Genomic DNA, 25,568 nt, shown 5'->3' with positions numbered 1-25,568 from the left:
TAATTTCTCATTAAGCATCTGCCAGGTCTCATCATATTTGTCTAATACTCACTTGAAACATATTGATGTGTAATTTTGGGTTCCAGAGAGTTCTGGAAGATCTGTAATGATTTGCTGAAAAGTTAAAGAAAATGTTTAAATTTAGGCCCTGTTTACACCTGGTATTAAGATGCATTTTGGGTGATCGGATCACAAGCCGACGATGCTAAATACAGGTGTAAACGGGGTCTAAAACATTTTAAGCTTGTCCACTTTTAGAGGTTGTTGAAAACGCATTTGACCGAATTGCTTTCGTAGAGTAGACGCTCATGTGGTCAAATGCATTCAAAAAGCCACCAAAGACTCCCAAACTCTCTGCCTACTAACCATTACTACTGACTCCGTTAGCAAGACGGGGTTTAAACTTTGTTGTCTGGAGACCCAAGTTTGGTTTAAAGATGAAAAACATACCAAACACAATGTTCTCTCATCATCCCTGATTTCTAACACACACTCATAAGGTTCAGTGTGATCTTGTGGCTGTCAGAGAAAAAATGAAAGCTGATGCTCTCTGTATGTTTTGGCCGCGTTCATATGTAAATTGCACAAGCTCAATTGGTCCATTAGATCGAAAGAAAATCCATGCATTTACCCACTTACAGACCCCTCCCCTCAAAGAAATCAAAACAGAAGTGGTTAAAAGTGGACAAAAGAGATGGCTTAAAACACACGGTATAAGCGGGAATGTGTTTCCCTCATCTACTTGTGATCCGATCGACCAAAACGCATCTTAATACCAGGTGTAAATAAAAAACAGAAAGGACATGGGGAGAAAAGTGGTTTGTGGGCTGGTCTTCCTAAGGTTGGCTTTCAGTTGAAAACTTTAAATTCCAACAAAATCCTCCCGAAAACTCCCTGAAACACAAACAGACACAGTATAGACTCAAACTTACATTGGTGTGAAATTTTTCACACAATGGAAAATGGGAAGCATCTGAGACTTCCTTGAGATGATCTTCTTGAGATATCCTCCAGAAGATCTTCTGGATCTTGGGATGTGCCAGACTCATAGGTATTGACTGATAATTTTTTACCTACCTCTTGACGGTCCATCCTCCTTGGATTTCTGAAACAACATAAAGATGCACTTGAAACAACACACAACACATGCAACATTTCATCTATAATATTGTGAAGAATGGACGCTGCAACTTCCAAAAATTCAGGACACAAAACTGATTTCCTATTATCTGATGTATCCACGGATCATGGATGGCTTTGGTTGGGTTCAATAAAACAGAAAGTGGAGGTAGACATTTGGACTAGCAGTTTTGAAGATAATCGCAAAAGTTTTGTAAGTGCTAAATTACACTGTTACACAAACCATAAGACAAAACCTGCCATGTTTGTGATTGTTGAACATGGCAAGGATTCAGGAGTATAAGGTGACTTCCGTGAAAAACACTGGCTTGAAACTTCTTAGGCTATTTCAAGGCATTGTGCTGATGATGCAAACTATGTTTTTTGAGATACGCCAATGTTCTCAAAGACTATATGGCACACTGGACAAAGGCACTACATGCCACTTATTATCAGATTAATGGTTGGGAGTGGTAATAGGCATTTTTTATGACATTTTTTCTTCTTACAGCGCCACCAAGTGGACAATTATCGCATTTTTTTTCAAGTGACCAAAATTTGAGCTCATAGACATGTGACCCAAGTTTTGCGAAAATATCTCTTTCTATTCACAATTTATAGTCATTTTCGTAAAATTGGCCCTCGACACTATGAACATTTTGGTTTCCCTTAGCGACCATGAATCGTAATTTTTTTTTCATAATTCATGCGTTTTGTCTGTCCCGAGCCAAGGATTCAACGATATAAGACACTTGAGCCCATGCCTAACAGTTAAGGAGTAATGGGCTGTTTCATACTTTTGCTTGCTGTAGCGCCCCCGTCAGGCCGATCGGGGTGTGCCTCTGTGACGTAGGTAGTCGGTGTGAGTAACACCAGCCCTGTAGATTTTCAGCTCATTTATCGTGGTGTTTTTTTAACCTTTTAAACTGTAAAACCTCTGCCGATAGCCCGATTACCTTAAAAGTTTGCACGCTTCTTTAGGATAATATGGCGCACGTGCCCAGCCGATTTGGTGAAGTTTTGCACAGGGCAGACCCTTTTTCAGTCATTTAAATTCATTTTGCACAGAATAATATGGAACATTTTTCACCTTTATAAGAGTTAAAGCACCATTAAAGTACACTCAGTTTCAGTCAATCTCATGTCAATCTTGAGTACCTATAGAGTAGTATTGCATCCTTCATATCTCCGAAAAGTCTTTAGTTTTATTATATTTAAAAAAGAAATATAGGCTGTACCGAGTCTTTCCGGGAAAAAAAAACGAGCGGCTGGAGGCGTATCCTGTGGGCGGAGCTAAAGAATGACGATCGTGAACAAAGCGGTGACGTCCTCAAGTGTGGAGAAACCCATGGCTATCTCAGCTAATACAGATAATGATCCAGAATCAAATCTGAGGCAGAAATAAATTGAATAGGAGAAACAGTAACATCAGGACGTGGTCTGTGGTATGGACTGTATTTAGTGGCCTGTCAACATTAGTGTGTCTTTACTTGTGCAGTTTATGAGGACATGATTCGGTTTATGGACTATTGAATGCGACTAGACCTTAGCAGTAGCAAGCAAAACGGTTTTGCACGTCAGATTAGTGTAACGTCATACATAGAACAGCAATGGAGTAACCGTTAGCGCATTTGAATGACGAAGCACGCGATCATGTCGTTTACTGATGTTTACTCACGTGACGATAGCCAACAGCACAGACATTTGAAGCAGTTTTACTCACCGGCTGCTTCCAAAGCAGGACCGAACCTTTATCGCTGGGACCGCTCCGTCAAAAACACACTTCTTTGGTATGATTTGGTGAAGTCCTGTGACAGCAGTGGAGTGAAAATCCACTTTGAGACGCGACTGAAGCGATGTTGTGAAGCTTCCCGTCATTTCTGCGTTCAAATCGGTTCAAATGCAGCGCTGCCTTCCCGGAATGCTGTGCTGAAGCATTGAAGTTGTTCGACGTCAACCATAGGAATAAAGTGGAGCGCGGCGTGGACTCTAACCGACATAAGTGTTCACGGACGACTGGATCTGCACTTGAAAGAGTGTTTATGGGCGTGCATTTCCTCTCTCGCTCTAGTCACGCGCGCGCGCACCCTACCAGGAGAAGAGCCCGTATGGCCCTTACAAGGACCTTCCGCTCTATTAACGTCAAGTCGACCCATACTTGAATAAAACTCTCCGAAACTTGTGAGAAACCGGAAGGAGTATTTTTGGCACAGAAATACTCTATCAAACGTCCAACATTAGTTTTTGAAACTTTGTCTATGTTTAGAATGAGAAACCAAGTCTTTAACAGTGTAAAAAGCTCAGTATGCATGAAACAGCATTTCACCCCCACTTTAAGGATCACGTGACGCATGCACACAATGATTTGGGTGACGCTGTATGCAAATCAGGCAGGAAGAGGGCCGCTTTCAGCCATTGAATGGGATTTTGCCAGGATTGCTGGTATAGATGTTTGAATAAAGACATATTCCGGATGTTAATATTTGAGATATTAATATCTGACTTAGGCAGCATGTTAATGCACTTATTTCCAAAAAGAGAATGAGAGCAGGCTTTGAACTATAAAGTATCAGGAGAATTATTTTCCGCTAACACGTGCAAGACTTCACATTATACAAATGAAAACTAGTTTCTTTTCAAAAGCATTTAAAAGTTAAAAGCTCAATATTTTCTCTCTGCCTTTCTTCCTTCAACCATCATCATGTTTGCAGTGCATTTTGCTTTACATAAAAGTAACTCTACCTTTTAAATTAAAATGCATATATGAGTAACAACAGAAAACATGAGCTACAGACATTTCTTTTGTGATTTTGATAAAGTATATCATCAATAACCTAACGTTTGTGTCATCAGTCAGTTTGCCCGTCTGTCTCTGCCCATCCTAAAGTTATGACATGATTTGAATAAGTCTGGCATTTCCTTCAGCGGACCACAATCAAATAACCTGATCAACGGGTAAGAAGGATCTTTTCTTTCTCTGTTTTATGATCAATTTTCATTACTTACACAAAACAGTATGTTAGTAATTTATAGGGTAAGCAAAATGTCTGAACGCTGTTTGTTGAAGCATTTTTGAATTGTTACTTCTTCATTTTTCATTTGTATTTATTTTATTTTATTTACTTATTTATTTATTGTTGTTGATTGTTTTAATTATGTAGCACTTTGAGATTTTGTTTAATATAAAGTGCATTACAAATAAAATGTATTATTATTATTTTATATTTATATGTGTATGAATTCATTGTACTGTGGGTATGTCATACAAGAAGTATTTAGCCTGTAACTTTAGAAGTGTTTATAACAGAGGATCATAAATAATAATTAATTACTGAGCCCATTTTGATTTCTTGCATTCCTCTGATATTTGTTCTGTTGTCTCTTTCCTCCAATCCACTGATCAGTCAAACTCATCGATTCTCATTCAAAATTAACTGAGATTACCATGGTACTTCTATCTGTCCTGTTTCTTCTCTGGGGTGAGTATTTAATCTATTCTTTATACAAAATAATAAAAATGTAAAAAATGTTTATGCATGTTAAAAATGTCTTAAGTATTTTGTTTTATTAAGATATTGTAGATCTTTATAATTTTACAAGGCAAGCACTAGTCTACGGTCTCCATTTGATTTTTCAAAGTTTCACTGGTAAATGTTTTTGAAAGAAATGAATGCTCATCCAGTCGAGATGATGTCTACAGTATTTGACTGAAAACTGAACATCTCTTCTCAGGTGTTCCCCTTTTAAATGCTACAGGCCGACTGAGAAGCTTCCACTTGATCGATACAACAATGACTATAAATGAAGCACTAAATGGTTGCAGAAGAAACTACACTGACCTCGCCACAATCTACGATGAAGAAGAGAATAAGGAGTTAGTAGATATTCTCAATAGTCAGAGTGATGAGAATAGTGGTTGGATTGGTGCCAGAAACTGTAAATGGTCAAATGGTGATTCTGTCACATTCACCAAATACAGTGCCACTTTTAATACAGAACCATGCTGTGGTGCTATAAACACTGAAGGAAGATGGGAGTGTTTCAATTGTACTTCAACAAAAATGTACTTCATGTGTCATGATCAAGGTGATGATCCCTGAGCTGTTTATATCTTATAAATGTCTAAATATTGTGAGTAAAATTATTGTCCATTCTTGTATTGATACAGATCCGGGGCAACAATCATACAGATACAGTTTAATCCGTGAAAACAAAACCTGGACTGAGGCTCAGCTGTCCTGCAGAAAGAATCACACAGATTTAGTCAGGATCAGTAATGAGATGGAGAATGATCGAGTGAAGGAAGCAGTAAATGGGAGCGACTCTTTCTGGATCGGCCTCCGATATAATCACAGCATTGATTGGCTTGATGGTGGACGTTCTAATTACACACAGAATAGTCGATCTAAAGGATGCTTTACATTTCTCTCAAAATATCCATTAGGATCTTGGGACAAAAGTAACGGGGGTGCCTATCCTGTTCTTTGCTACAGTAAGTTAAGAAAATATTTGATGCTTAACAATTAAAAATGTCCAAGTCTAACAAATCAGTGAAAGCCTGCAACTAATTGTAGTTAATTCAATATTTATTTTCTTTTTAGAACGCTTCATTCATATCAGTGAGAATGTAATGTCCTGGGAGGGAGCTCTGGATTACTGCGACAGACACTATTCTGGACTCCTGTCCATTCAGTCTGAGAGTGATCAGATAGAAACGGAGTGAGAGCTAAAAAGGAGGAGTATCTCTGGGCCAGTGTGGGTGGGGCTTAGACAGAGTCCACTGTGGAATTGGACCAATGGGCTTCAAGAGGGAAACTGGACCAACTGGAAAGGAGAAAGTCAACCAGAACACTGCGGTGCCATAGAGAAGGAGGCGGACGGTCAATACAAATGGAGTGATAAAGACTGCATATTTAAATTTAGGGTTTTATGTGAGAAGAAGTAATACAGGCCCGTTGGTTAATCATCTGCAGTTTTTGTTTCTCTGCCTCCTCAGCGAGAAGGAAAAAGAGCTCATGTGGTCAACACTAAACAGATCTATCTTCATGTATAATAGAAAGCTCTAGTCATTTTACTTTTGTAAACCTTTGTCTCATACTAAAAAACTATATTCAAAGTTGTTTATGAATGCATATTATATAATTAAGTACTTTTACTGATAATATGGTGTTGATAGCATTTGTACTTAGCAATTCTATATGTAAACACACTCAGACAGTTCATTAGTGTCATGAGTGTGTCATCTGTGATTGTTGCAATGTTTCTGGGGAAAAAATAAATAAAATTCTGTGTACTACATTGACTATTTCCTTCAATAACAACCTTTAGTCTTTAAAGGATACCTATTATGCCCTTTTTTTACAAGTTGTAATATACGTGTCTCCAGAATGTGTCATATCAGTCTTAACATCTGATATATGGTTTTCTAAGCACACACATCTGAAACATGTGCAGAGAAAGCTGGCTGTCAGACGGAGCATCATGTGAGTATTAAACTAAATTCTTTTCCACTCATATTGTGCTTAAACTGTCTTAAGGTTATATCAAAAACACAGTTTTTAAACAAAGTTCACATAAACACAGTCGTTTATGTCTATGAATGCAAACAGTGTAATATACAGTACCTACTGCTGTTAATATGAATAAAGAAAAAGAAAATCATTCACTGCTGTTGACTGAATAACTATAGTAGGAAACGAATTAAATAATGAATAACCCAGACAGAAACATAGTGCCGGCCCAGATCTGGTCCACATCTGGTATGCATTAAAGTGGTGGGGACATAAATGTGTGTACATTTCTTGGTGACAGGGACATAAATAAGAATACATTTCTTACTGGAATGCTGCTGTTGAATGCTCTGGCGAGGAGATAAATATGTTGGACAGTGAAATTATCTTTTTGCTTCAGCACAGAGTGCTTCCCTTCGGGCTGTCCCTATCACCCTGTGTCTTTACAAATGTGGCCATTGATCCAATGAGAGAGTGTGGTGTTTGCATTCTCAACTACCTTGATGACTGGCAAATTCTGGCCCAGTCGGTGAAACGGTTGTGCAAACACAGGGACCTGGTGCTTAGCCACCTAAGCCAGTTGGGACTTCGGGTCAACTGGGAAAAGAGTAAACTATACCCCGGGCAGAGGATCTCTTTTCTCGTATGGAGTTTGACTTGGTCAGTTTGACAACACAACTCACAGTGGAGCAAGTCCAGTCTTTGTTGAAGTGCTCGAATTCGTTCAAAAGTAAAACAGTGGTCCCACTGAAACATTTTCGGAGATTCCTGGGGCATATGGCATCTGCAACCACAGTAACGCTGCTTGGGTTGCTTCATGTAGTGGACACCAGAATTCCAGGGCCCAGTTTATGGCCGGGCCCCTCTTTGCCCATAACAGTGGACAAAGGTTTGCTCCATTTTGATTGGATCTTGTTGGACTAGCACAAACAAGATGTCCAACCCATCAGATAAAGATGCTTGGACAACAGCCAGACAACGCTTTGAGGGCAAGAAGAAGACCTCTAGTACCAAGCCCAGGAAGGACAGGACTTCTCATTGGTCCACATGCAGTTTCTGCCCTTCACCCATCTAGAGATGGAGCCCTAATGACCTGATTTGTGACGGCCATAAACATTCCTCGGGACTTCAGCAGTAGTGGGTGAAACAAAGAAAGACCAAAACTGATCCATCCAAATCCATTCACAACTATGTTTGGAAACCTTAAGACTGATGTAAACTACACACATCCATCTCATACTTATTCAGAGAAATAAGTATTCTCAGTGACAGCTATGTGTAATGCAACATCTTCCACAAACTCAGCTGTTAATGAACAAATGAATGAACACATGACAGTTCAATCTTTTTCCATCATGTTTGGTGTCTATGTGTTTAGTATATTGCCAAGGGTATTCTGATGGTGGTTTGGAAAGTGAGAAATGCATTGATGAACTTTAAAGACCCTTTAAAGACTAACTGTGTACAGTATGCAAATGAGTTCCACAGGGGAAAGAAGGGTGGGCCACACTGTGTGCCCTCTCTGATGCCAGCAGCCAATAGCAACACTGGAATGGAGAAGCGCCAAATTACAATCTCCTCCTATTCAGAAAAGGATAAAGGTACCCTTTCAATAGACACTCCTTGTTCTGTGTCTGTCCCCTGAGGATTAGACTGTGACAGAGCAATCAGGTTCTGAGTCTCCTCCATGCGAGAGACAAACAGTTCACCAAGTTCTGAGTCTGTCCCTTGAGGATTAGACTGTGACAGAGCAACCAGGTTCTGAGTCTCCACATCCGAGAGACAAACAGTTCACCAAGTTCTGAGTCTGTCCGTCGAGGATTAGACTGTGATAGAGCAACCAAGTTCTGAGCCTCTGGTTTAACCAGAGAGACAACACAAGATCCGAGGATCTGAATCTACAGCTTGTGAGGCAGTGACAGATACGACAACGTTCTGAGCCTCCAGCCTGTGAGGAAAGAGACATTAACCAACACTACGTTCAGAGTTTTAGTCCAGCGAGACGACTACAGCACGTCCCGAGTCTCCATGCTAAAGAGACCAGAGCAGATTGACCAACTTCTGAGTGTCTGGTCCAAAGAGGCAGAAGACACACAGAGACATTTGCAACAAGGTTAAGCTCAGGAGAGCAAACCTTCACTTCAAGGTTCCTTCGTCTGCGTGTTCCAGATTAAGGACCTTCTGCACCTACTTCAGGGCCTCATCTGCGTGTTCCAGATTTTAGGACCCTTTGGTGCCCCAGGAGATCAGCATCCCACAGATCTTCGTGTTCAAGGCTGTTGAAACGGATTCCAGCTCCTTTCTTCACTGCACTGTCTCCCAGCAAAACCATTGGAAGAAGCCATCACCATCGAACTGCTTACTCAACCACGTGGAACGTAAATATCACTTAACCAAACCTCTTTCTAGAGACCTTGGCATTGTTGTATATTATCAGTATATGATTTTCTAATTTACATTAGACGTAATATAACTGATGCTAGTTAATAACAAATAATCTTTCGTTTATTTGTTTGATACATAATAAGGTTCTTCACCTTAATTTCAGAGAAACAATAGTTTATCTTTCCATAAGTTAACGTACCTCTTCTATAGCCACACTTAACTTACTCACATGTATTTTTACGCACATTTTACGCACTTTATTCCTTTATCATTCATTGTATTCATTTAGTAGTTGTGTTAATTGTTCTGTTTATCTTTTGTTAATAAAATCTATTTTATTACAATTGTGTCTTCCTTGTGCCGATAAGGCAGAAAAGGCTCTACAAGTTAGAAATCTCACCAATCTTTCAGATAAATCAGCTGACCAACTCTCCCCCCTTTACATTCATTATAAATGACTGGGCAGCCTCCTGTGCGGAGTGTTCTCATACAGCCAAGGTAAAAGACCTTGACTAGTGTCCCAAACTAAGAGGGGGGAAGGTGGTCATCTGATGTACTCATAACCACACCTTAAGTGACGTGTGATCCAAAATTCACAACGTCAGCGGTGAAGTGAGTACCAATCACTCTCTTACTTAGTGTCCTTGGGTGGACAAAAGAAAAAATCACTACATTCATATGAGGCCACTTCCACACTGGCTGCAATAATCCCGAGATGAGTGTGGCAGAGTGGTTCATTCTATATAGCAATCACACTGAATTGCCACCAAACTTTCAGCCCATGGTGCTATGAGGCAGGCACGTTCTGGTCCATACGGACAGTAAATTGACCATTTTGTACATCAACAAACAGGGTGGTCTATGCTCCCATCGCATGGATCTCTTTTCTCTGTATGGATTTGGACTTGGTCAGTATGACAGTGCCCCTCACAGAGGAGCGAGTCCAGTCGTTGTTTTACTCTCTGACCGAGGGGATCCTCTGCTCGGATGCACTGGCACACAGCTAGCCCTGGAGCCTACGCAAGTATGCTTTTCCCCTAGTGAGCCTTCTATCATAGAATCTGTGCAAAGTCAGGGAGGATGAGGAGAAGGTATTGTTAGATGCACCGTATTTCCCCAACCGGACCTCGTTCCCAGAACTAGTTCTCCTCGCAACAGCACCTCTTTGACCCATTCTTCTGAGGAAGGACCTTCTGACTCAGAGACAGGGCACCCTATGGGACCAGCGTCCAAACCTCTGGAAACTTCATGTCTGGTCCCTGGATGGGGCGTGGAGGTTCTAGGTAATCTTCTGCAAACTGTTGTAGACTCCATCACTGCTGCTAGAGCCCCATCTATGCTTTTAAGTGTAACCTGTTTATTGAAAGTTGCTCTTCTCTACAAGAAGACCCCCGAAAGATGTTTGGTTAGTTCTGTGCTTTCCTTCCTGCAGGATGGGCTGGAGCGAAGGCTGTCTTCCTCAACCCTCAAAGTGTATGTTGCCGCTATCACCGCACATCATGATGAAGTTGAAGGTAAGTCCTTGGGGAAGCATGATCTGACCATCAGGTTCTTGAGGGGAGCGAGGAGACTTCACTCTATACCCTCTTGGGACTTGTCTCTGGTACTAACGGTGCCCTTTGAAATATTGCAATCAGCAGAGTTGAAAATCTTGTCTTGGAAGACAGTACTCCTGACTGCATTGGCTTCCGTAAACAGGGTAGGGGTTTTGTAGGCATTTTCAGTTGACAAATCATGCCTAGAGTTATGTGCCCAAAGTTCCCATCACCCCCTTCAAGGTGATGAAGACAAGGTGGTGAACCTGCAAGCGCTGCCCTTTGGAGGAGGCAGAATCAGCCCTGGCTTTTCTCTGTCCCATCCTTGCTCTACGGTTATATGTGGACAGAATGTAAAGCTCCAGAACAGTTCTTCATCTGTTACGAAGGCCAGCAGAAGGGAAAGGCTGTCTCCAAGCAGAGGATGGCCCACTGGATAGTGGATGCTATCGCCTTGGCGTACCTTACCTGCTCCACTAGGATTGTTGCCTCTTTCTGGGCACTGGTGCATGGCACCTAACTGACATATATATATATATATATATATATATATATATATATATATATATATATATATATATATATATATATATATGTAGAGCTGTGGGCCGGGCAACACCTAACACATTCGCTAGATTCTATAGTCTCCGTGTAGAGCCGGTTTCTTCCCGTGTGCTTGCTTCAACAAGCCAGTAACACTGAAGTGCCCATTCTAAGTGTTGGCTTGCTGCACCATTTCCCTCCTCATGGACTGGATAAATGTACTTTATTGTTCCAGTAAGTTCCCCAGTTAGGCAAACCCCGTTGAGTTCCTCCACCACCATATGGTTGTCAGATGTGTCGGATCATTACATGTTGGAGGGTTACATAAGTAACAATACGTTTATTTTCAAAAGTATTTAAAAGTCAAAAGCTGAATATTTTCTCTCTGCAATTCTTCCTTCGGCATCTGTGGAATCATCATGTTTGCAGCGCATTTTGCATTATGCAACTTTATGTAACAGTTACTCTACCTTTTCAGTTATAATGCTCAGCTCTGCTTTATGAGTAACAACAGAAAACATCAGCTACAGTAAGAACAGTCCTTTTTGTATCTGACACATAAATATGAGAAAATGTGTTTGTGTTGCACCTGTTGTATATTGTATGCAATGATCAATAACCTACAGTATGTGTTATCACTCAATTTGCCCGTCTGTCTCTACCCATCCTAAAATGAATGACATAATTTGAATAAGTCTGGCATTTCCTTCAGTGCAACACACACTTTTTCCTTTTCAGGATCAAACAGGATCTTTTCTTTCTCTGTTTTATGATTCTGGTGGTTTTCATTACTTACCCTGTAAATTATTAACATACTGTTTTGTATAAGCAAAGTATCTGATGGCATTGCATGCCATCGTTGTTTGTTTTTTGTTGAATTCATTGTACTGTTTGGGTTTGTCATATAAGAACTCTTTAGTCTTAAGCTGATGATACACAGGGCAACTTTTTGAACAATGTTGCTGAAATATGTTACTGTGGGCTTTTTCCCATTGGGAATGGGCAACACATTTCTCTTTGGATATCCAGATAGAAATTTGTTGCCCAGTTGCCCAAATTGTATTCCATGGTGGCTGTGGCTCTTCCAGCAGGATAATGCTCCTGCCACAAAGAAAAAATGGTTCGTGAATTGTTTGAGGAGCACAACAACGAGTTTGAGGTGTTGATTTGGCCTCCAAATTGGCCAGATCTCAATCCAATCAAGCATCTGTGGGATGTGCTGAACAAACAAATCCGATCCGATCCATGGAGTCCCCATGTCTCAACTTACAGGACATAAAGGAACTGCTGCTAACATCTTGTTGCCAGATACCATAGCACACCTTCAGGGGTCTAGTGGAGTCCATGCCTCGAAGGGTCAGGGCTGTTTTGGCTGCAAAAGGGGGACCAACACAATATTAGGACACCTTAACTAACCCTTAACCTACCCATACCATGGCCTGTCCTACACTTACCCATATCATACCTCAGCAGCACAAGTGTTTTGAAATACAACATGGACACAATAAGTCAATTGTTAAAAAAAAAAAGTGTGACCAAAACATTTTGTAAGAATGTTTTTCTAACGGTCTCATTGGTCTCAAGTCTTATTGGTCTTATTGGTCTTATAATGATCTCATTGGTCTCATGTTTTGCTAACGGTCTCATGGTCTCAAGTCGGTGTTAGAAATGTTTTATTTTGGTTTTGTGAACGTTAAGAGAACATTTTATTTTGCAAACATCATTGTAATGTTGCTGTTCTCTGAAAATTCTAAAATAAGTAGAAAAATTTAAAAATGCTACATGAACATTCCAATCCAAATTAAACATTTCAGGACAAAAACACTCCATGAACAATGTATAAATAAAGTTTTTGTGCTTACGTTTTGAGAAGATTATTAAAGACCAAATCTCTATTAATGTGACTGGAAGAACGTTTGAGAATGTTTGCTGTGATATCAGAAAATAAGCTTTAGAAAGAATTATGAAATTTTCAGGTAAATGCCTCAAACATGAAACTGGAGTTTAGGCTCATTAGAACAGGACATTACAGAACCCAGAGCGTGTACAAACACATTATAGATTATACTGATATTTGAGTAAGTTAATATGTTTATGCAAACACCGAATTAATGAAAGCAGGCTCTGAGGATCAGGTGGAGGTTTTTATTTATTCAAAATGCAGATTTGAATTTATTACGTAATGGAAGACGCAGTGTCTGCACTGCTCATAATCTATGTATTACAGTCACGTCATTTCACTTGGCGGCCATCTTTTACTCGCCTCTCAGTCATGTACCTGCTATCTCTTTGAATATGGAAACATCAAATTCTCCAGAACTGTTCACCAAGCTTACAATTAAATTTCATATTTGAAATCACCAATGACATCTAACAATAACTGTCTGATAAATTTAGTTTCTCAATAAGATATCCAATTTAAATTGAGGGAGGCGGGATTTATTGTCCACAGAAACCAAGCAGCGCTGCACTTGAATGCAAGCCAAGGTATGATAAACAGCTAAATATGATGAGTCAATACAACAATAATTCCTGACTGTTTACTGTTTATAAGAAGTTAAACGACGGACATTCGTTTCCAGGGATGCAAAACTACTGCTGGCATTTTTGAATTTCTCAGATTTTAGTTTACGTTATTCATCACACAATACACAAAGAACAATTAACGTAGCATTTTCAGGATATCAGAATGTTTGTGTACCTGTTTTCCAAACATGGTAAAACTGGCAACATTCATATTCAAGTAGCCTATGTCCCGTGAAGGAAAGCGAATACTAAAATAAATATATAATTTGCTAGGTAGTTCATATGCATTATTTTACACTCTGGCAATCAAAAGTATGAAAACATATTTTAATGTTTTTGAAAGAAGGCTGTATTTATTTGATTAAAAAAAATACAGTGAATACACAAATATTACGCTATATTAATATGATTTCCAATAGCTGTTTTCTATGTGAATATATAATAAAGTGTATTGTATTACTGTGAGCAAAGCTGAATTTTCAACACCTTCAGCTCTGCCAGAAAGACTCGGGAGAATAAATACTGTGACAATTATCCATTTATTAACAACCCAGCAAGCAATAAAGTACTTTGGCATAGGCCCCGTCCGTAGCTCGCAATCAGAGGGTATGGACTCTGCATATCCTGCCTGAAGACGAAGGCAGAGGAGCAGCCGACCCCCCGTGAGGTATGGAAGGGACCATCCTTGTGGTGGTCGGGTGGAGTAGGGAAGGATTTGACTTGGAGGTGGTGGGGAGGATTGCGGTTAATTGGGGTGTCAGCATCTGCGAACTCAAACAGGAGTAAGTACCGACCTTTTATACCCAAGTATTAGAATGTGATTGGATAGATAGATTTACTGTATTTTGTCATGAAAATACTCCAGGACCAATATAATTTTTAAACTCTTCCACAATTGGACCTCTATTCTATAAAATGACTGGAGTATTTGTCCTTTCTCCAGAAAGGACAAATACTAGCCACATTTCCAACGCAAGGACTTTCCCAAAGAAAAGTGTGTTTCAACCGCAGGGTTCAGGGTCTAATAAAGGTCTGGGTAAAGATTCCCCCTCAAAACAGCCCTGCTTGTGAGGTAGTACTTTTTCAAAGTTCAGGAACAATGGCTTTGTTTCAACCTAAAGTGTTGCGGTGCGTGCAGTAAGAGTCGTTTGCTATTCAAATCAACAAAGGAGTTTAAAAAATACCACCGATGGGCGACAAGTTTATTTGTGGAGGGAGAAATCCAGTGAGCTCTGGATAGTCGTCCGCAGTCCTTCATCACCAGGCTTATCTTCACGGTACTTTGGATCATGATGGAAAAAGTGGCTCAGGACAGATCCAATAGTTTTAAACTTCAACAGAGTTCCCGCCTTCAAGTAAGTTAACGCTTGTCAATGGAGAGTAGCCAGACTCTCTGTACAAATTAAATGTACAAGAGTCTGGTAAGACCAGGTTCTATATAAGCTTCTTCAGTACTATCAGCTGCTATCACATTTCTCCAGAGCAAATTACCCGCCTTCATCCCCAGCTCCTCCTCTTGTCCAGTCAGGCTAAATTCCCGAATTATTTTGTACATTTTAACATCAACATTAATGTTGTATGCAATACATGTTTTTATTTCCTTTCTGTTTCCTGTTCTAGGGGAGTTTATCACTGCTTTCCCTGCTCTCATCCATGCTAGCACACCACAAGCACATCACATTAGGACCATTAATAGACACAAACAACTTTATTAACCACTGAATTATCATTTTTCTTCTTTTGTGGCACCATCATTTTATTGTCCCTAAACACTGAGCTTAATCAAACGCATAAACGGATCAGTGATTAATAGTGATGTCCCTAAACATGCGCACATCACTGAATATTACTGATATGATGTATAACACCCAAGTGAAGCTCAGCTACTGATTAACTACTGCACCTGCCCACCATATGGTTATCTATAAAAGTATTGAGTTTTCTTCATCACATTATCAGATGAAATCATCCGCTCACCAGGTAAGACTGACTTATATGTCATTTTCTTAAGTCATCGTCAAATGAAGGAAAGACTGTACATATTTGAAGGTCGTGTTTTAAAGATTTCTCAAATTTTCATTTTTATTTTTCAGACATTTGATCAATTATCAGATTCTGGTTGACATCATGTCAAGCATTGCTCTGGTGTTTCTGTCTGCTCTGCTCATTCACTGGGGTGAGGATTATAAACACTTATATCATACATTGATGAGCATATGAGCAAAAGAAAACAAAATATGTGTAATTATGATATAGATCTCTTTAATTTTGCATAGCACAGGTTAAAATGATTTTACCTGGACAAGTGTTTGTCTATAATGTCCATGTATTAAAGTTCATATTTCACCAGATGCATGTGTAGGATAAGATGAGGGAAGATGCCCCCCCCCCTTAAGAAAAATGTGCAACTTATGAATTGTAATATATATATATATATATATATATATATATATATATATATATATATATATATATATATATATATATATATATATATTTTAGATATAAGTTCAGCATGCGGGATGATGATGTGTTTTATGGGTAAATAAATATAAATATTTAGTACATTTGAAACATGTAGTTGTTATCGCACAAAATTTTTAATTATTAAAAGAGGCCATCAAAATTTTTTGATATCATTCAGCTGAATAATTTATGACAGAATCCTAGTAAAAGAGATTCATCTGAAAGAAAAATACATTCTGTGACTTATTTACAAGCCAAAAGTATACATCTGGAGGGATATTTGTTTTTAACATTTAATATTTGTTTTCAATATTTTAAAAATAAGGGAAGAACAAAACATTGAATATGATTAAGGTATTTATCTGAAAAAAATATTTGGCAGAAAAAAAGCAAACTAAATACATTTAAAAACACTAAATAGTATTCAAAAATAGAATTAGTAGTTCTATGTCCCAAGTAAAAGAGCATTCCAAAGATACCTGGATGGTCAACTATCTCTGGTCAGAATCCAAAGTACAGATTGACGCACACTCTAATGGCTGATATTACCCACAACCCATTGCGAGTTGGACCAGGATTCGATCAGAACTGATTAGAACTACAAACGCAGATAAAAAGTGTTAAAAAAACTTCAAACATGGTGGATGTGCGAGTCCGACGGTTAAGTAGAGAGCTTTATTTAAATGGGTTTAAATAAGTGATAATCATTATTTAACCTGACTTTATTCAATTTGACTGTATATTGATTATTAAAGCCACAGGTAAATAGACCTATGATATTTATTATAATGGGCTTATGTGAAGATTTTTTTAAACTCACTTAAATCAAAAGTTATTTTTTTAAATTATACTTTATTGTTGAATGTCTATCATTAATATATATATATATATATATATATATATATATATATATATATATATATATATATATATATATATATATATAAAATGGACTATATTAAAATATGTCAATCTAACTTTCAGAATTATTGAATGATAACTGTGAATTACAGCAACTACATTTATAGATCTGATGTGGGCATCTTTTCCTGTTTTAACCTATTTTTGAAAGATATGATGTTTTTTCTCAAGTCGAGATGATGTCTACAGTATTTGACTAAATAAACCGAACATCTCTTCTCAGGTGTTCCCCTTTTAAATGCTACAGGCCGACTGAGAAGCTTCCACTTGATCGATACAACAATGACTATAAATGAAGCACTAAATGCTTGCAGAAGAAACTACACTGACCTCGCCACAATCTACGATGAAGAAGAGAATAAGGAGTTAGTTAATATTCTCAAAAGTTTGAGTGGTTGGATTGGTGTCAGCAGCTGTAAATGGTCAAATGGTGATTCTGTCACATTCACCAAATACAGCGGCACTTTTAATACAGAACCATGCTGTGGTGCTATAAACACTGAAGGAAGATGGGAGTGTTTCAAATGTACTTCAACAAAAATGTACTTCATGTGTCATGATCAAGGTAATGATCCCTGAGCTGTTTATATCTTATAAATGTCTAAATATTTTGAGTAAAATTATTGTCCATTCTTGTATTGACACAGATCCGGGGCAACAATCATACAGATACAGTTTAATCCGTGAAAACAAAACCTGGACTGAGGCTCAGCTGTCCTGCAGAAAGAATCACACAGATTTAGCCACGATCAGAAATGAGATGGAGAATGATCGAGTGAAGGAAGCAGTAAATGGGAGAGACTCTTTCTGGATCGGCCTCCGATATAATCACAGCATTGATTGGTTTGATGGTGGACGTTCTGATTACACACAGAATAGTTCATCTAAAGGATGCTTTACGTCCCTCTCAATCTCTCCACCAGGATCTTGGGTCAAACGAAACAGTGGTGAAGGTTCTGCTCTTTGCTACAGTAAGTTAAGAAAATATTTTATGCTTTAAAATTCAACATTTCCAAGTCTACTATCAATCAAATCATGCAACTCATTTTTTTTTAAATTTACAATTATTTCCCCAGAAAGCTTCATTTATGTCAGTGAGAATGAAATGTCCTGGGAGGAAGCTCTGGAGTACTGTGACAGACACTATTCTGGACTCCTGTCCATTCAGTCTGAGAATGATCAGATAGAAACGGAGCGAGAGCTAAAAAGGAGGAGTATCTCTGGGCCAGTGTGGGTGGGGCTTAGAAAGAGTCCACACTGGATTTGGACCAATGGGCTTCGAGTGGGAAACTGGACCAACTGGAAAGGAGGACGTCAACCAGAACACTGCGGTGCCATAGAGAAGGAGGCGGACGGTCAATACAAATGGCGTGCTATAGACTGCAGATCTCAATTTACATTCTTATGTGAGATTAAGTAAACTTTTTTTGTTTTCAGTTCTCTGCCTCCTCAGCAAGAGGGAAAAGAGCTCATGTGTTCAACAGTAAACTCCTCTATCTAACCTCTTGTAGCTCTTTCTTAAAGCTTTCCTTAGTGTTCCTGTTTCCTCTTTGATTTTTATATTTATCTAATTTATGTTATTGCTTTATTTTTGTAAATCGTTATGTCTCATACTGAAATTTTTAAGTCCTTCACTGATAATACTGTGTTGATAAGATTTGTACTTGGTGATTCTGTAAATGAACAGAGATGCACTGACAGTTCATTAGTGTCATGAGTTGATGTTGTAATGTTGACATTTATAAATACATAAATAAATTAATACAAATCTGGGTACTACATTGACCATTGTCCTTCAATAACAACAACTGACAACTATTACATTATTGTACATTAAACCAAATAAGGAGAAAGTGATTTAATATAGAAAATATAGAATATATATAGAAAATATAGAAAATATAGAAATATATAATATGATTGTGTAGCCTTCAGAACTAGACTGAGAGCCCATCTAAAGGCCTTTGCAGGTGTTTTGAGTTAATGAGCTGATTAGACTCGGGCACCAGGTGTCTTCAATATTGAACCTTTTCACAATATTCTAATTTACTGAGATACTGAATTTGAGATTTTCCTTAGTTGTCAGTTATAATCATCAAAATTAAAAGAAATAAACATTTGAAATATATCAGTCTCTGTTTAATGAATGAATGATAATTAATGACTGATAACCTATTCTGATACAAATTATAACCCCCCCCATTATTTACATTCAATAAGCAACAAAAACATGACTATTTTTTTCACAAACAAGGGTGCCATTTGATTTTGTTTGTTTTTTAAATGTTCAAAAAGTGTCGTTGCAGAATGAAAGGGCTAGATGTTTGAACAAAGACACATTTAGTATGTTATTAATATTTGACTGAGGTAGCATGTTCATGCAAATAATTCCAAGAGGGAATGAAAGAGGCTCTGAGATTCACATTCTGGAATGAAAACTAGTTTCTCTTAAAAAGCATTTAAACGTCAAAAGCTGAATATTTTCTCTATGCCATTCTTCCTTCAGCATCTGTGGAATCATCATGTTTGCAGCGCATTTTGCTTTATGTAACTTTATGTAACAGTAACTCTACCTTTTCAGTTATAATGCTCAGGTCTTCTTTATGAGTAACAACAGAAAACATCAGCTACAGTAAGATGATCTGACACATAAACATGAGAAAATTAGTTTATATGTGTTATGCCTGTTTATATTGCATGGAATGATAAAGTATATCGTCAATAACCTACAGTATTGTGTTACTCAATTTGCCCGTCTGTCTCTGCCCATCCTAAAGTTATGACATGATTTGAATAAGTCTGGCATTTCCTTCAGCGGACCACAATCAAATAACCTGATCAACGGGTAAGAAGGATCTTTTCTTTCTCTGTTTTATGATCATTTTCATTACTTATCCTGTAAATTACTAACATACTGTTTTGTGTAAGCAAAGTATCTGATCGCATTGCCTGTCATTGTTTGTTTGTTGATGCGATACATATTTATACTTGTATGAATTTATTGTACTATATGGGTTTCTCATACAAGAAGTCTTTAGCCTTTAGTGTTTATAACAGAGGATCATAAATAATAATTAATTACTGAGCCCATTTTGATTTCTTGCATTCCTCTGATATTTGTTCTGTTGTCTCTTTCCTCCAATCCACTGATCAGTCAAACTCATCGATTCTCATTCAAAATTAACTGAGATTACCATGGTACTTTTATCTGTCCTGTTTCTTCTCTGGGGTGAGTATTTAATCCGTTCTTTATAAAAAAATAATAAAAATGTAAAAAATGTTTATGCATGTTAAAAATGTCTTAAGTATTTTATTTTATTAAGATATTGTAGATCTTTATTATTTTACAAGGCAAGCACTAGTCTACGGTCTCCATTTGATTTTTCAAAGTTTCACTGGTAAATGTTTTTGAAAGATATGAATGCTCATCCAGTCGAGATGATGTCTACAGTATTTGACTGAAAACTGAACATCTCTTCTCAGGTGTTCCCCTTTTAAATGCTACAGGCCGACTGAGAAGTTTCCACTTGATTGATACAACAATGAGTATAAATGAAGCACTAAATGCTTGCAGAAGAAACTACACTGACCTCGCCACAATCTACAATGAAGAAGAGAATAAGGAGTTAGTTAATATTCTCAATAATAGTCAGAGTGGTGAGAATAGTGGTTGGATTGGTGCCAGAAACTGTAAATGGTCAAATGGTTATTCTGTCACATTAACCAATTACAGCGGCACTTTTAATATTACTGAGGAAAACTGCTGTGGTGCTATAAACACTAAAGGAAGATGGGAGTGTTTCAGTTGTACTTCAACAAAAATGTACTTCATGTGTCATGATCAAGGTAATGATCCCTGAGCTGTTTATATCTTATAAATGTCTAAATATTGTGAGTAAAATTATTGTCCATTCTTGTATTGATACAGATATGGGGCAACAATCGTACAACTACAGTTTAATCCGTGAAAACAAAACCTGGACTGAGGCTCAGCTGTCCTGCAGAAAGAATCACACAGATTTAGTCAGGATCAGAAATGAGACGGAGAATGATCGAGTGAAGGAAGCAGTAAATGGGAGCGACTCTTTCTGGATCGGCCTCCGATATAATCACAACTTTGATTGGTTTGATGGTGGACGTTCTAATTACACACAGAATAGTTCATCTAAAGCATGCTTTACATTTCTCTCAATCTCTCCATCAGGATCTTGGTCCAAAAATAATGGGGGTGCCTATCTTGCTCTTTGCTACAGTAAGTTAAAAACAATGATTTATGTTTTAAAATGTAACATATCCAAGTCTACCACATCAATCAAAACATGCAACTCATTTTATTTTATTTTATTATTATAATTATTTTCCTCAGAAAGCTTTATTCATGTGAGTCCTGTTGAAATGTCCTGGGAGGAAGCTCTGGATTACTGCGACAGACACTATTCTGGACTCCTGTCCATTCAGTCTGAGAATGATCAGATAGAAACGGAGCGAGAGCTAAAAAGGAGGAGTATCTCTGGGCCAGTGTGGGTGGGGCTTAGACAGAGCCGACTTTTTGGATTCTGGATATGGACCAATGGGCTTAATATGGGAAACTGGACCAACTGGAAAGGAGGAAGTAAACCAAAACATCAGATTTCCGAGCACTGCGGTGCCATAGAGAAGGAGGCGGACGGTCAATACAAATGGCGTGATAAAGACTGCAGAATTAACTTGAGAGCTTTATGTGAGAGGAAGTGATATTTGGTTTATCGTATGCAGTGTTTGATGTGTTCAACAGTTAACACCTCTATCTAACCTCTTGTAGCTCTTTACTTAAGCTTTCCTTAGTGTTCCTGTTGCCACTCTGATATTTATGTATATCTCATTTATTTTATTGTCTACATTTGTAAATCTTTATGTGTCATACTAAAGTTTTTTTTAGTCCTTTACTGATAATACTTTGTGCTGATAACATTTATACTTGGTGATTCTGTTACTAAACCAAGATACACTGACAGTTCATTAGTGAAAATACATCAAAATAAATGTTAATCAAACAATAGCTATAGGCTATAGAAAATTAGCTAAAAAATATTATTTTGCTATCTGCAGGATCTCTAATCATAACTAATTGTTTGAATCTCTGAATCTGTTATTTAAACACATTTTGTCTAAATAATTTTTGATAACTACATTAACTCTTGTTGTATAAGTACAATATTAGAGAAATGTAATGTAATTAAATACATTAGCTATTTATGACTGTGAAAATAAAATATATTCATGTACCTGTAATGGTTTGGAGAGGTTTATAAAATATAATCAGAAAACGGTTGAAGAAACTTATTTGTAGCCTTTTTTAATGGATGGATTAACATTAAAATAAGGACATGTTGACAGAGTTTAAAGCTAGAAAGACTAAAACGCTAAAATGTTTAAGAATATGTAAAATTCAGTAAATATTAAATTCAAAGGATTTTTCATTTCGGTCATATTTTGTAATAAATGAGATTGTTGGTTAACACATTTAAATATTTTGACATTGATTTGTAAAACATGCTAATACTTGTTTATCTTTGATGATATATTTGCCATTAAAAAGGTCTTTCTCAGACAAAGATCCTCTTCTGATAAATCAGAGCATCAAGGGGTTGTACATATTCAGGTATGATTTGTAAATAAAAGAAGTATAAAATGTTATATTTTAAATGATGTCAATACGGTGACTCTAAACGTACAGAAATGCAGGTGTTTACCTCATGCACACGCACACGCACACACACACACACACACACACACACACACACACACACACACCATATTGAATTTTAATGCAGGGTGGTCGCATTACACCAAATTACAGCACAAAAATGGACATTATACATGAGTGCTACACTTTTAAGCTGGGCTTGTGTGACATAGAGTTTAAAATCCCATAATGCAGACTGATATGGATAATTGAAAGGGTTGATGATTCTGGAGGGGCATAGTAGCATTGACAATTATCTTAGTGGCTTAATAAACAGCCCTTGACTAGAAAATATTCCTAGAAAAGGAAAAACATAAGCCAGTTTCATGTTTTTAAAAGTAATGAAATACTTGTGATTCTTAGGTGGCGTTCAATATAAGCAATTTGATATACATCGATCAGGCATAAATGTGAATAACACTGATTATCTCTTCACCATGGGTCCTGTTAGTGGGTGGGATATATTAGGCAGCAAGTGAACATTTTGTCCTCAAAGTTGATGTGTTAGAAGCAGGAGAAATGGACAAGATAAAGGATTTGAGCAAGTTAGACAAGGGCCTAGTTAGACGACTGGGTCAGAGCATCTCCAAAACTGCAGCTCTTGTGGGCTGTTCCCGGTCTGCAGTGGTCAGTATCTATCAAAAGTGCTCCAAGGAAGGAACAGTGGAGAACCGGCCACAGGGTCATGGGCCGCCAAGGCTCATTGATGCACGTGGGGAGCGAAGGCTGGCCCGTGTGGTCTGATCAAACAGACGAACTACTGGAGCTCAAAATGTTCAAGAAGTTAATGCTTGTTCTGATAGAAAAATGTCAGAATACAGTTTGTTGCATATGGGGCTGCATAGCCGCAGACCATTTAGGATAAGCAGGATAATGCGCTTGCCACAAAGCAAAAATGGTTCAGGAATGGTTTGAGGGGCACAACAACAAGTTTGAGGTGTTGATTGGCCTCCAAATTCCCAAATCTCAATCCAATTAAACATCTGTGGGATGTGCTGAACAAGCAAGTCTGATCCATGGGGGCCCCACACATACGCAAGTATTTTTAAAAACAGAGTTTTAAAAACTGAGTTCAAAAAAATTGTGTGCAGCTGAAAATGCAAAAAATAAATAAAATAAAAATCAAGCTATGAAGCACTGTCAATCACATGTCAAACCAACAGGTGGCAATATAACCCTAAACGTAAAGATGTTGGACAATCAGAAGCCTGGGAAAAAGGTTATTGCCGTTTCTGACATAACAAGCCAAAATCTTTCTAAAAATCTTCACCCTGGCATAAGTTTTCAAAAAAGTTTGGTTTCAGCAACCAAATACTACGTTTGTGTGTGAACGGCCAGCAAACCGCATTGGAAAAGCTGTGGTTTTGAAAATACTCGTGTTTGTGTGGACAGAGCCAGAGCGTTCAGACTGACCGTCAAATTCCGATTTTTATGCATATCCGATTGAAATCCGATCAGATTTGCAAGTGTGACCTGTTAAAAACCACATGAAATGTGATTTGTACAAATCACATTCGAGGAACATTCATATGTAGTTTGAAATCCTTTTTCAAATAGCATTTCTGTAAATCTGTTTCAGTCTGACTGCTCTAATCTGATTTTGCGTAGTTTATGTCTTTCTCACGGTATGTAATGCATTAACGTCAGACGTTTTTATAGGAAACATGCTGAAAGATGCTACAGAAGGTTCTGTTGTTGCAAAGTGACAGTCGAGCAGAAAATGGCAAAATAACAGACATGTTTTGAAACTGGTGAAAACAACAGCATGGAATAAAGCCGCTCATACCAGCCTCATATGGTTCTGCCGCTGCTTCAAAGGGAGCAGTAGTCCAGCGCACAGCAGCTGCACTGAGTCATATTGTAAATAAGACAACATCTGTATTGCTCTCTGTGCTGCGGTTGTTGTGTTTGTAATTTGGGGTAAATCAAACAGGCAATCTTTAGTCTTATGCATTTTATTATCTTTATTATAGACCGGCTCTATCGCATCCTTTGCCAGTAATACTGTGATCTCTGCATGCAGGACATTAGCATTTGCATTCTATTATCTTGTTCCAGAGAAAAATCTATTTAACCAAAGGCAAAGTTAGACCAAATCCAACACCATACGGAGAAAAAAGATCCTCTGAACTTTTCCCAATTGACCTAACTGGCTGAGGTGTCTGGGCACCAGGTCCCTGTGTTCCCTCCCTGGACTGTCCTTTCACGAGTTAATACTTACAAATAAGTTTGATAAATGCATGTTTGTTTGGCATGCTGTCCGAGGAGAGGGCTCTGAGCTCGGTATTTGGCCCGAACCCAGAGTAAGTAACCAGATGAGTGTTTGAAAGACAGGGTGGTGGAGGGATGCTGAAAACCTGTCAAGGAACATTGGTGAGTTGACTGGGTATGTATGTGATCCTCCACTTGAGCTGATATGTTGATTACTGATTGCTGACAACTGGTTGGAATGACACCATGAATGGATATATTATTTGAATGTTCCTCCCGAACATTGTTAATGAAACATCATAAAATGAGCCAGTTGTCAAGATAGTTGATGATGCAAATAGCACAAACATCAGTTTCTGCGTGAGCAGAAATGATAGCTTGTGAAGGCTTCAATTCAGAACTTGCAGGTCCATGACCGGTTGTAACCAACTGGTTTTCTTGGGTACAATGAAGTAACAGGCTGTAAAACCCTTTCTTCATATTTGGAGGGACCGGCTCTTTCGCATCCTTTGCCAGTAATACTGTGATCTCTGCACTCAGGACATTGGCATTTGCATTTTTCATCACAGGGATGCATACACCCATGAACCTAGGGAGATGCCAGGCGAACTGAATCATGTAGCCGAG

General features: G+C 38.1%; 2 protein-coding genes and 1 long non-coding RNA gene across 4 annotated transcripts in view; 2 read left to right on the top strand and 1 right to left on the bottom strand.

Annotated features, from left to right (window-relative positions):
* LOC137049548 (uncharacterized) overlaps positions 1 to 25,568 on the bottom strand; it is a 51,583-nt gene that overhangs the window by 539 nt on the left and 25,476 nt on the right. Inside the window, exon 2 of the long non-coding RNA XR_010899638.1 lies at positions 53 to 1,105. This is a non-coding gene — a long non-coding RNA (uncharacterized lncRNA). The remainder of the gene's footprint in view (positions 1 to 52; positions 1,106 to 25,568) is intronic.
* Positions 3,942 to 5,842, top strand: LOC137049928 (secretory phospholipase A2 receptor-like). Its single transcript, XM_067428673.1, has 5 exons — positions 3,942 to 4,074; positions 4,524 to 4,598; positions 4,852 to 5,205; positions 5,288 to 5,491; positions 5,721 to 5,842. Exons 2-5 carry the CDS (start codon positions 4,565 to 4,567, stop codon positions 5,840 to 5,842), a joined length of 714 nt encoding a protein of 237 aa, XP_067284774.1. The 5' UTR covers positions 3,942 to 4,074; positions 4,524 to 4,564.
* On the top strand, positions 19,546 to 22,562 carry LOC137049518 (macrophage mannose receptor 1-like). Of its 2 annotated transcripts, XM_067428061.1 has the most exons (6): positions 19,546 to 19,637; positions 19,783 to 19,850; positions 20,160 to 20,234; positions 20,489 to 20,851; positions 20,934 to 21,257; positions 21,372 to 22,562. In XM_067428061.1, the coding sequence occupies exons 3-6, from the start codon at positions 20,201 to 20,203 to the stop codon at positions 21,737 to 21,739; spliced, it is 1,089 nt and encodes a 362-aa protein (XP_067284162.1). In that variant the 5' UTR covers positions 19,546 to 19,637; positions 19,783 to 19,850; positions 20,160 to 20,200; the 3' UTR covers positions 21,740 to 22,562. The 2 variants fall into 2 exon arrangements, with proteins under 2 accessions (XP_067284162.1, XP_067284163.1); XM_067428062.1 differs by lacking the exon at positions 19,546 to 19,637 and having other exon boundaries at positions 19,774 to 19,850.

The sequence above is a fragment of the Pseudorasbora parva genome, chromosome 20 (assembly GCF_024679245.1).
Source record: "Pseudorasbora parva isolate DD20220531a chromosome 20, ASM2467924v1, whole genome shotgun sequence".
Taxonomy (NCBI): domain Eukaryota; kingdom Metazoa; phylum Chordata; class Actinopteri; order Cypriniformes; family Gobionidae; genus Pseudorasbora; species Pseudorasbora parva.
Note: the sequence above shows the minus strand (reverse complement) of the source record. Positions and strands in the feature narration are given on the sequence as shown.

Bases quoted from the DNA above. Each gene is read 5' to 3' on its own strand.
- LOC137049928 (XM_067428673.1), top strand. From the start codon at position 4,565: ATGGTACTTCTATCTGTCCTGTTTCTTCTCTGGG. The intron at 5,206-5,287 runs GTGATGATCCCT...GTATTGATACAG, and splicing joins CTTCATGTGTCATGATCAAG to ATCCGGGGCAACAATCATAC. The intron at 5,492-5,720 runs GTGGACGTTCTA...TTTTCTTTTTAG, and splicing joins CAGCATTGATTGGCTTGATG to AACGCTTCATTCATATCAGT.
- LOC137049518 (XM_067428061.1), top strand. From the start codon at position 20,201: ATGGTACTTTTATCTGTCCTGTTTCTTCTCTGGG. The intron at 20,852-20,933 runs GTAATGATCCCT...GTATTGATACAG, and splicing joins CTTCATGTGTCATGATCAAG to ATATGGGGCAACAATCGTAC. The intron at 21,258-21,371 runs GTAAGTTAAAAA...TATTTTCCTCAG, and splicing joins CTATCTTGCTCTTTGCTACA to AAAGCTTTATTCATGTGAGT.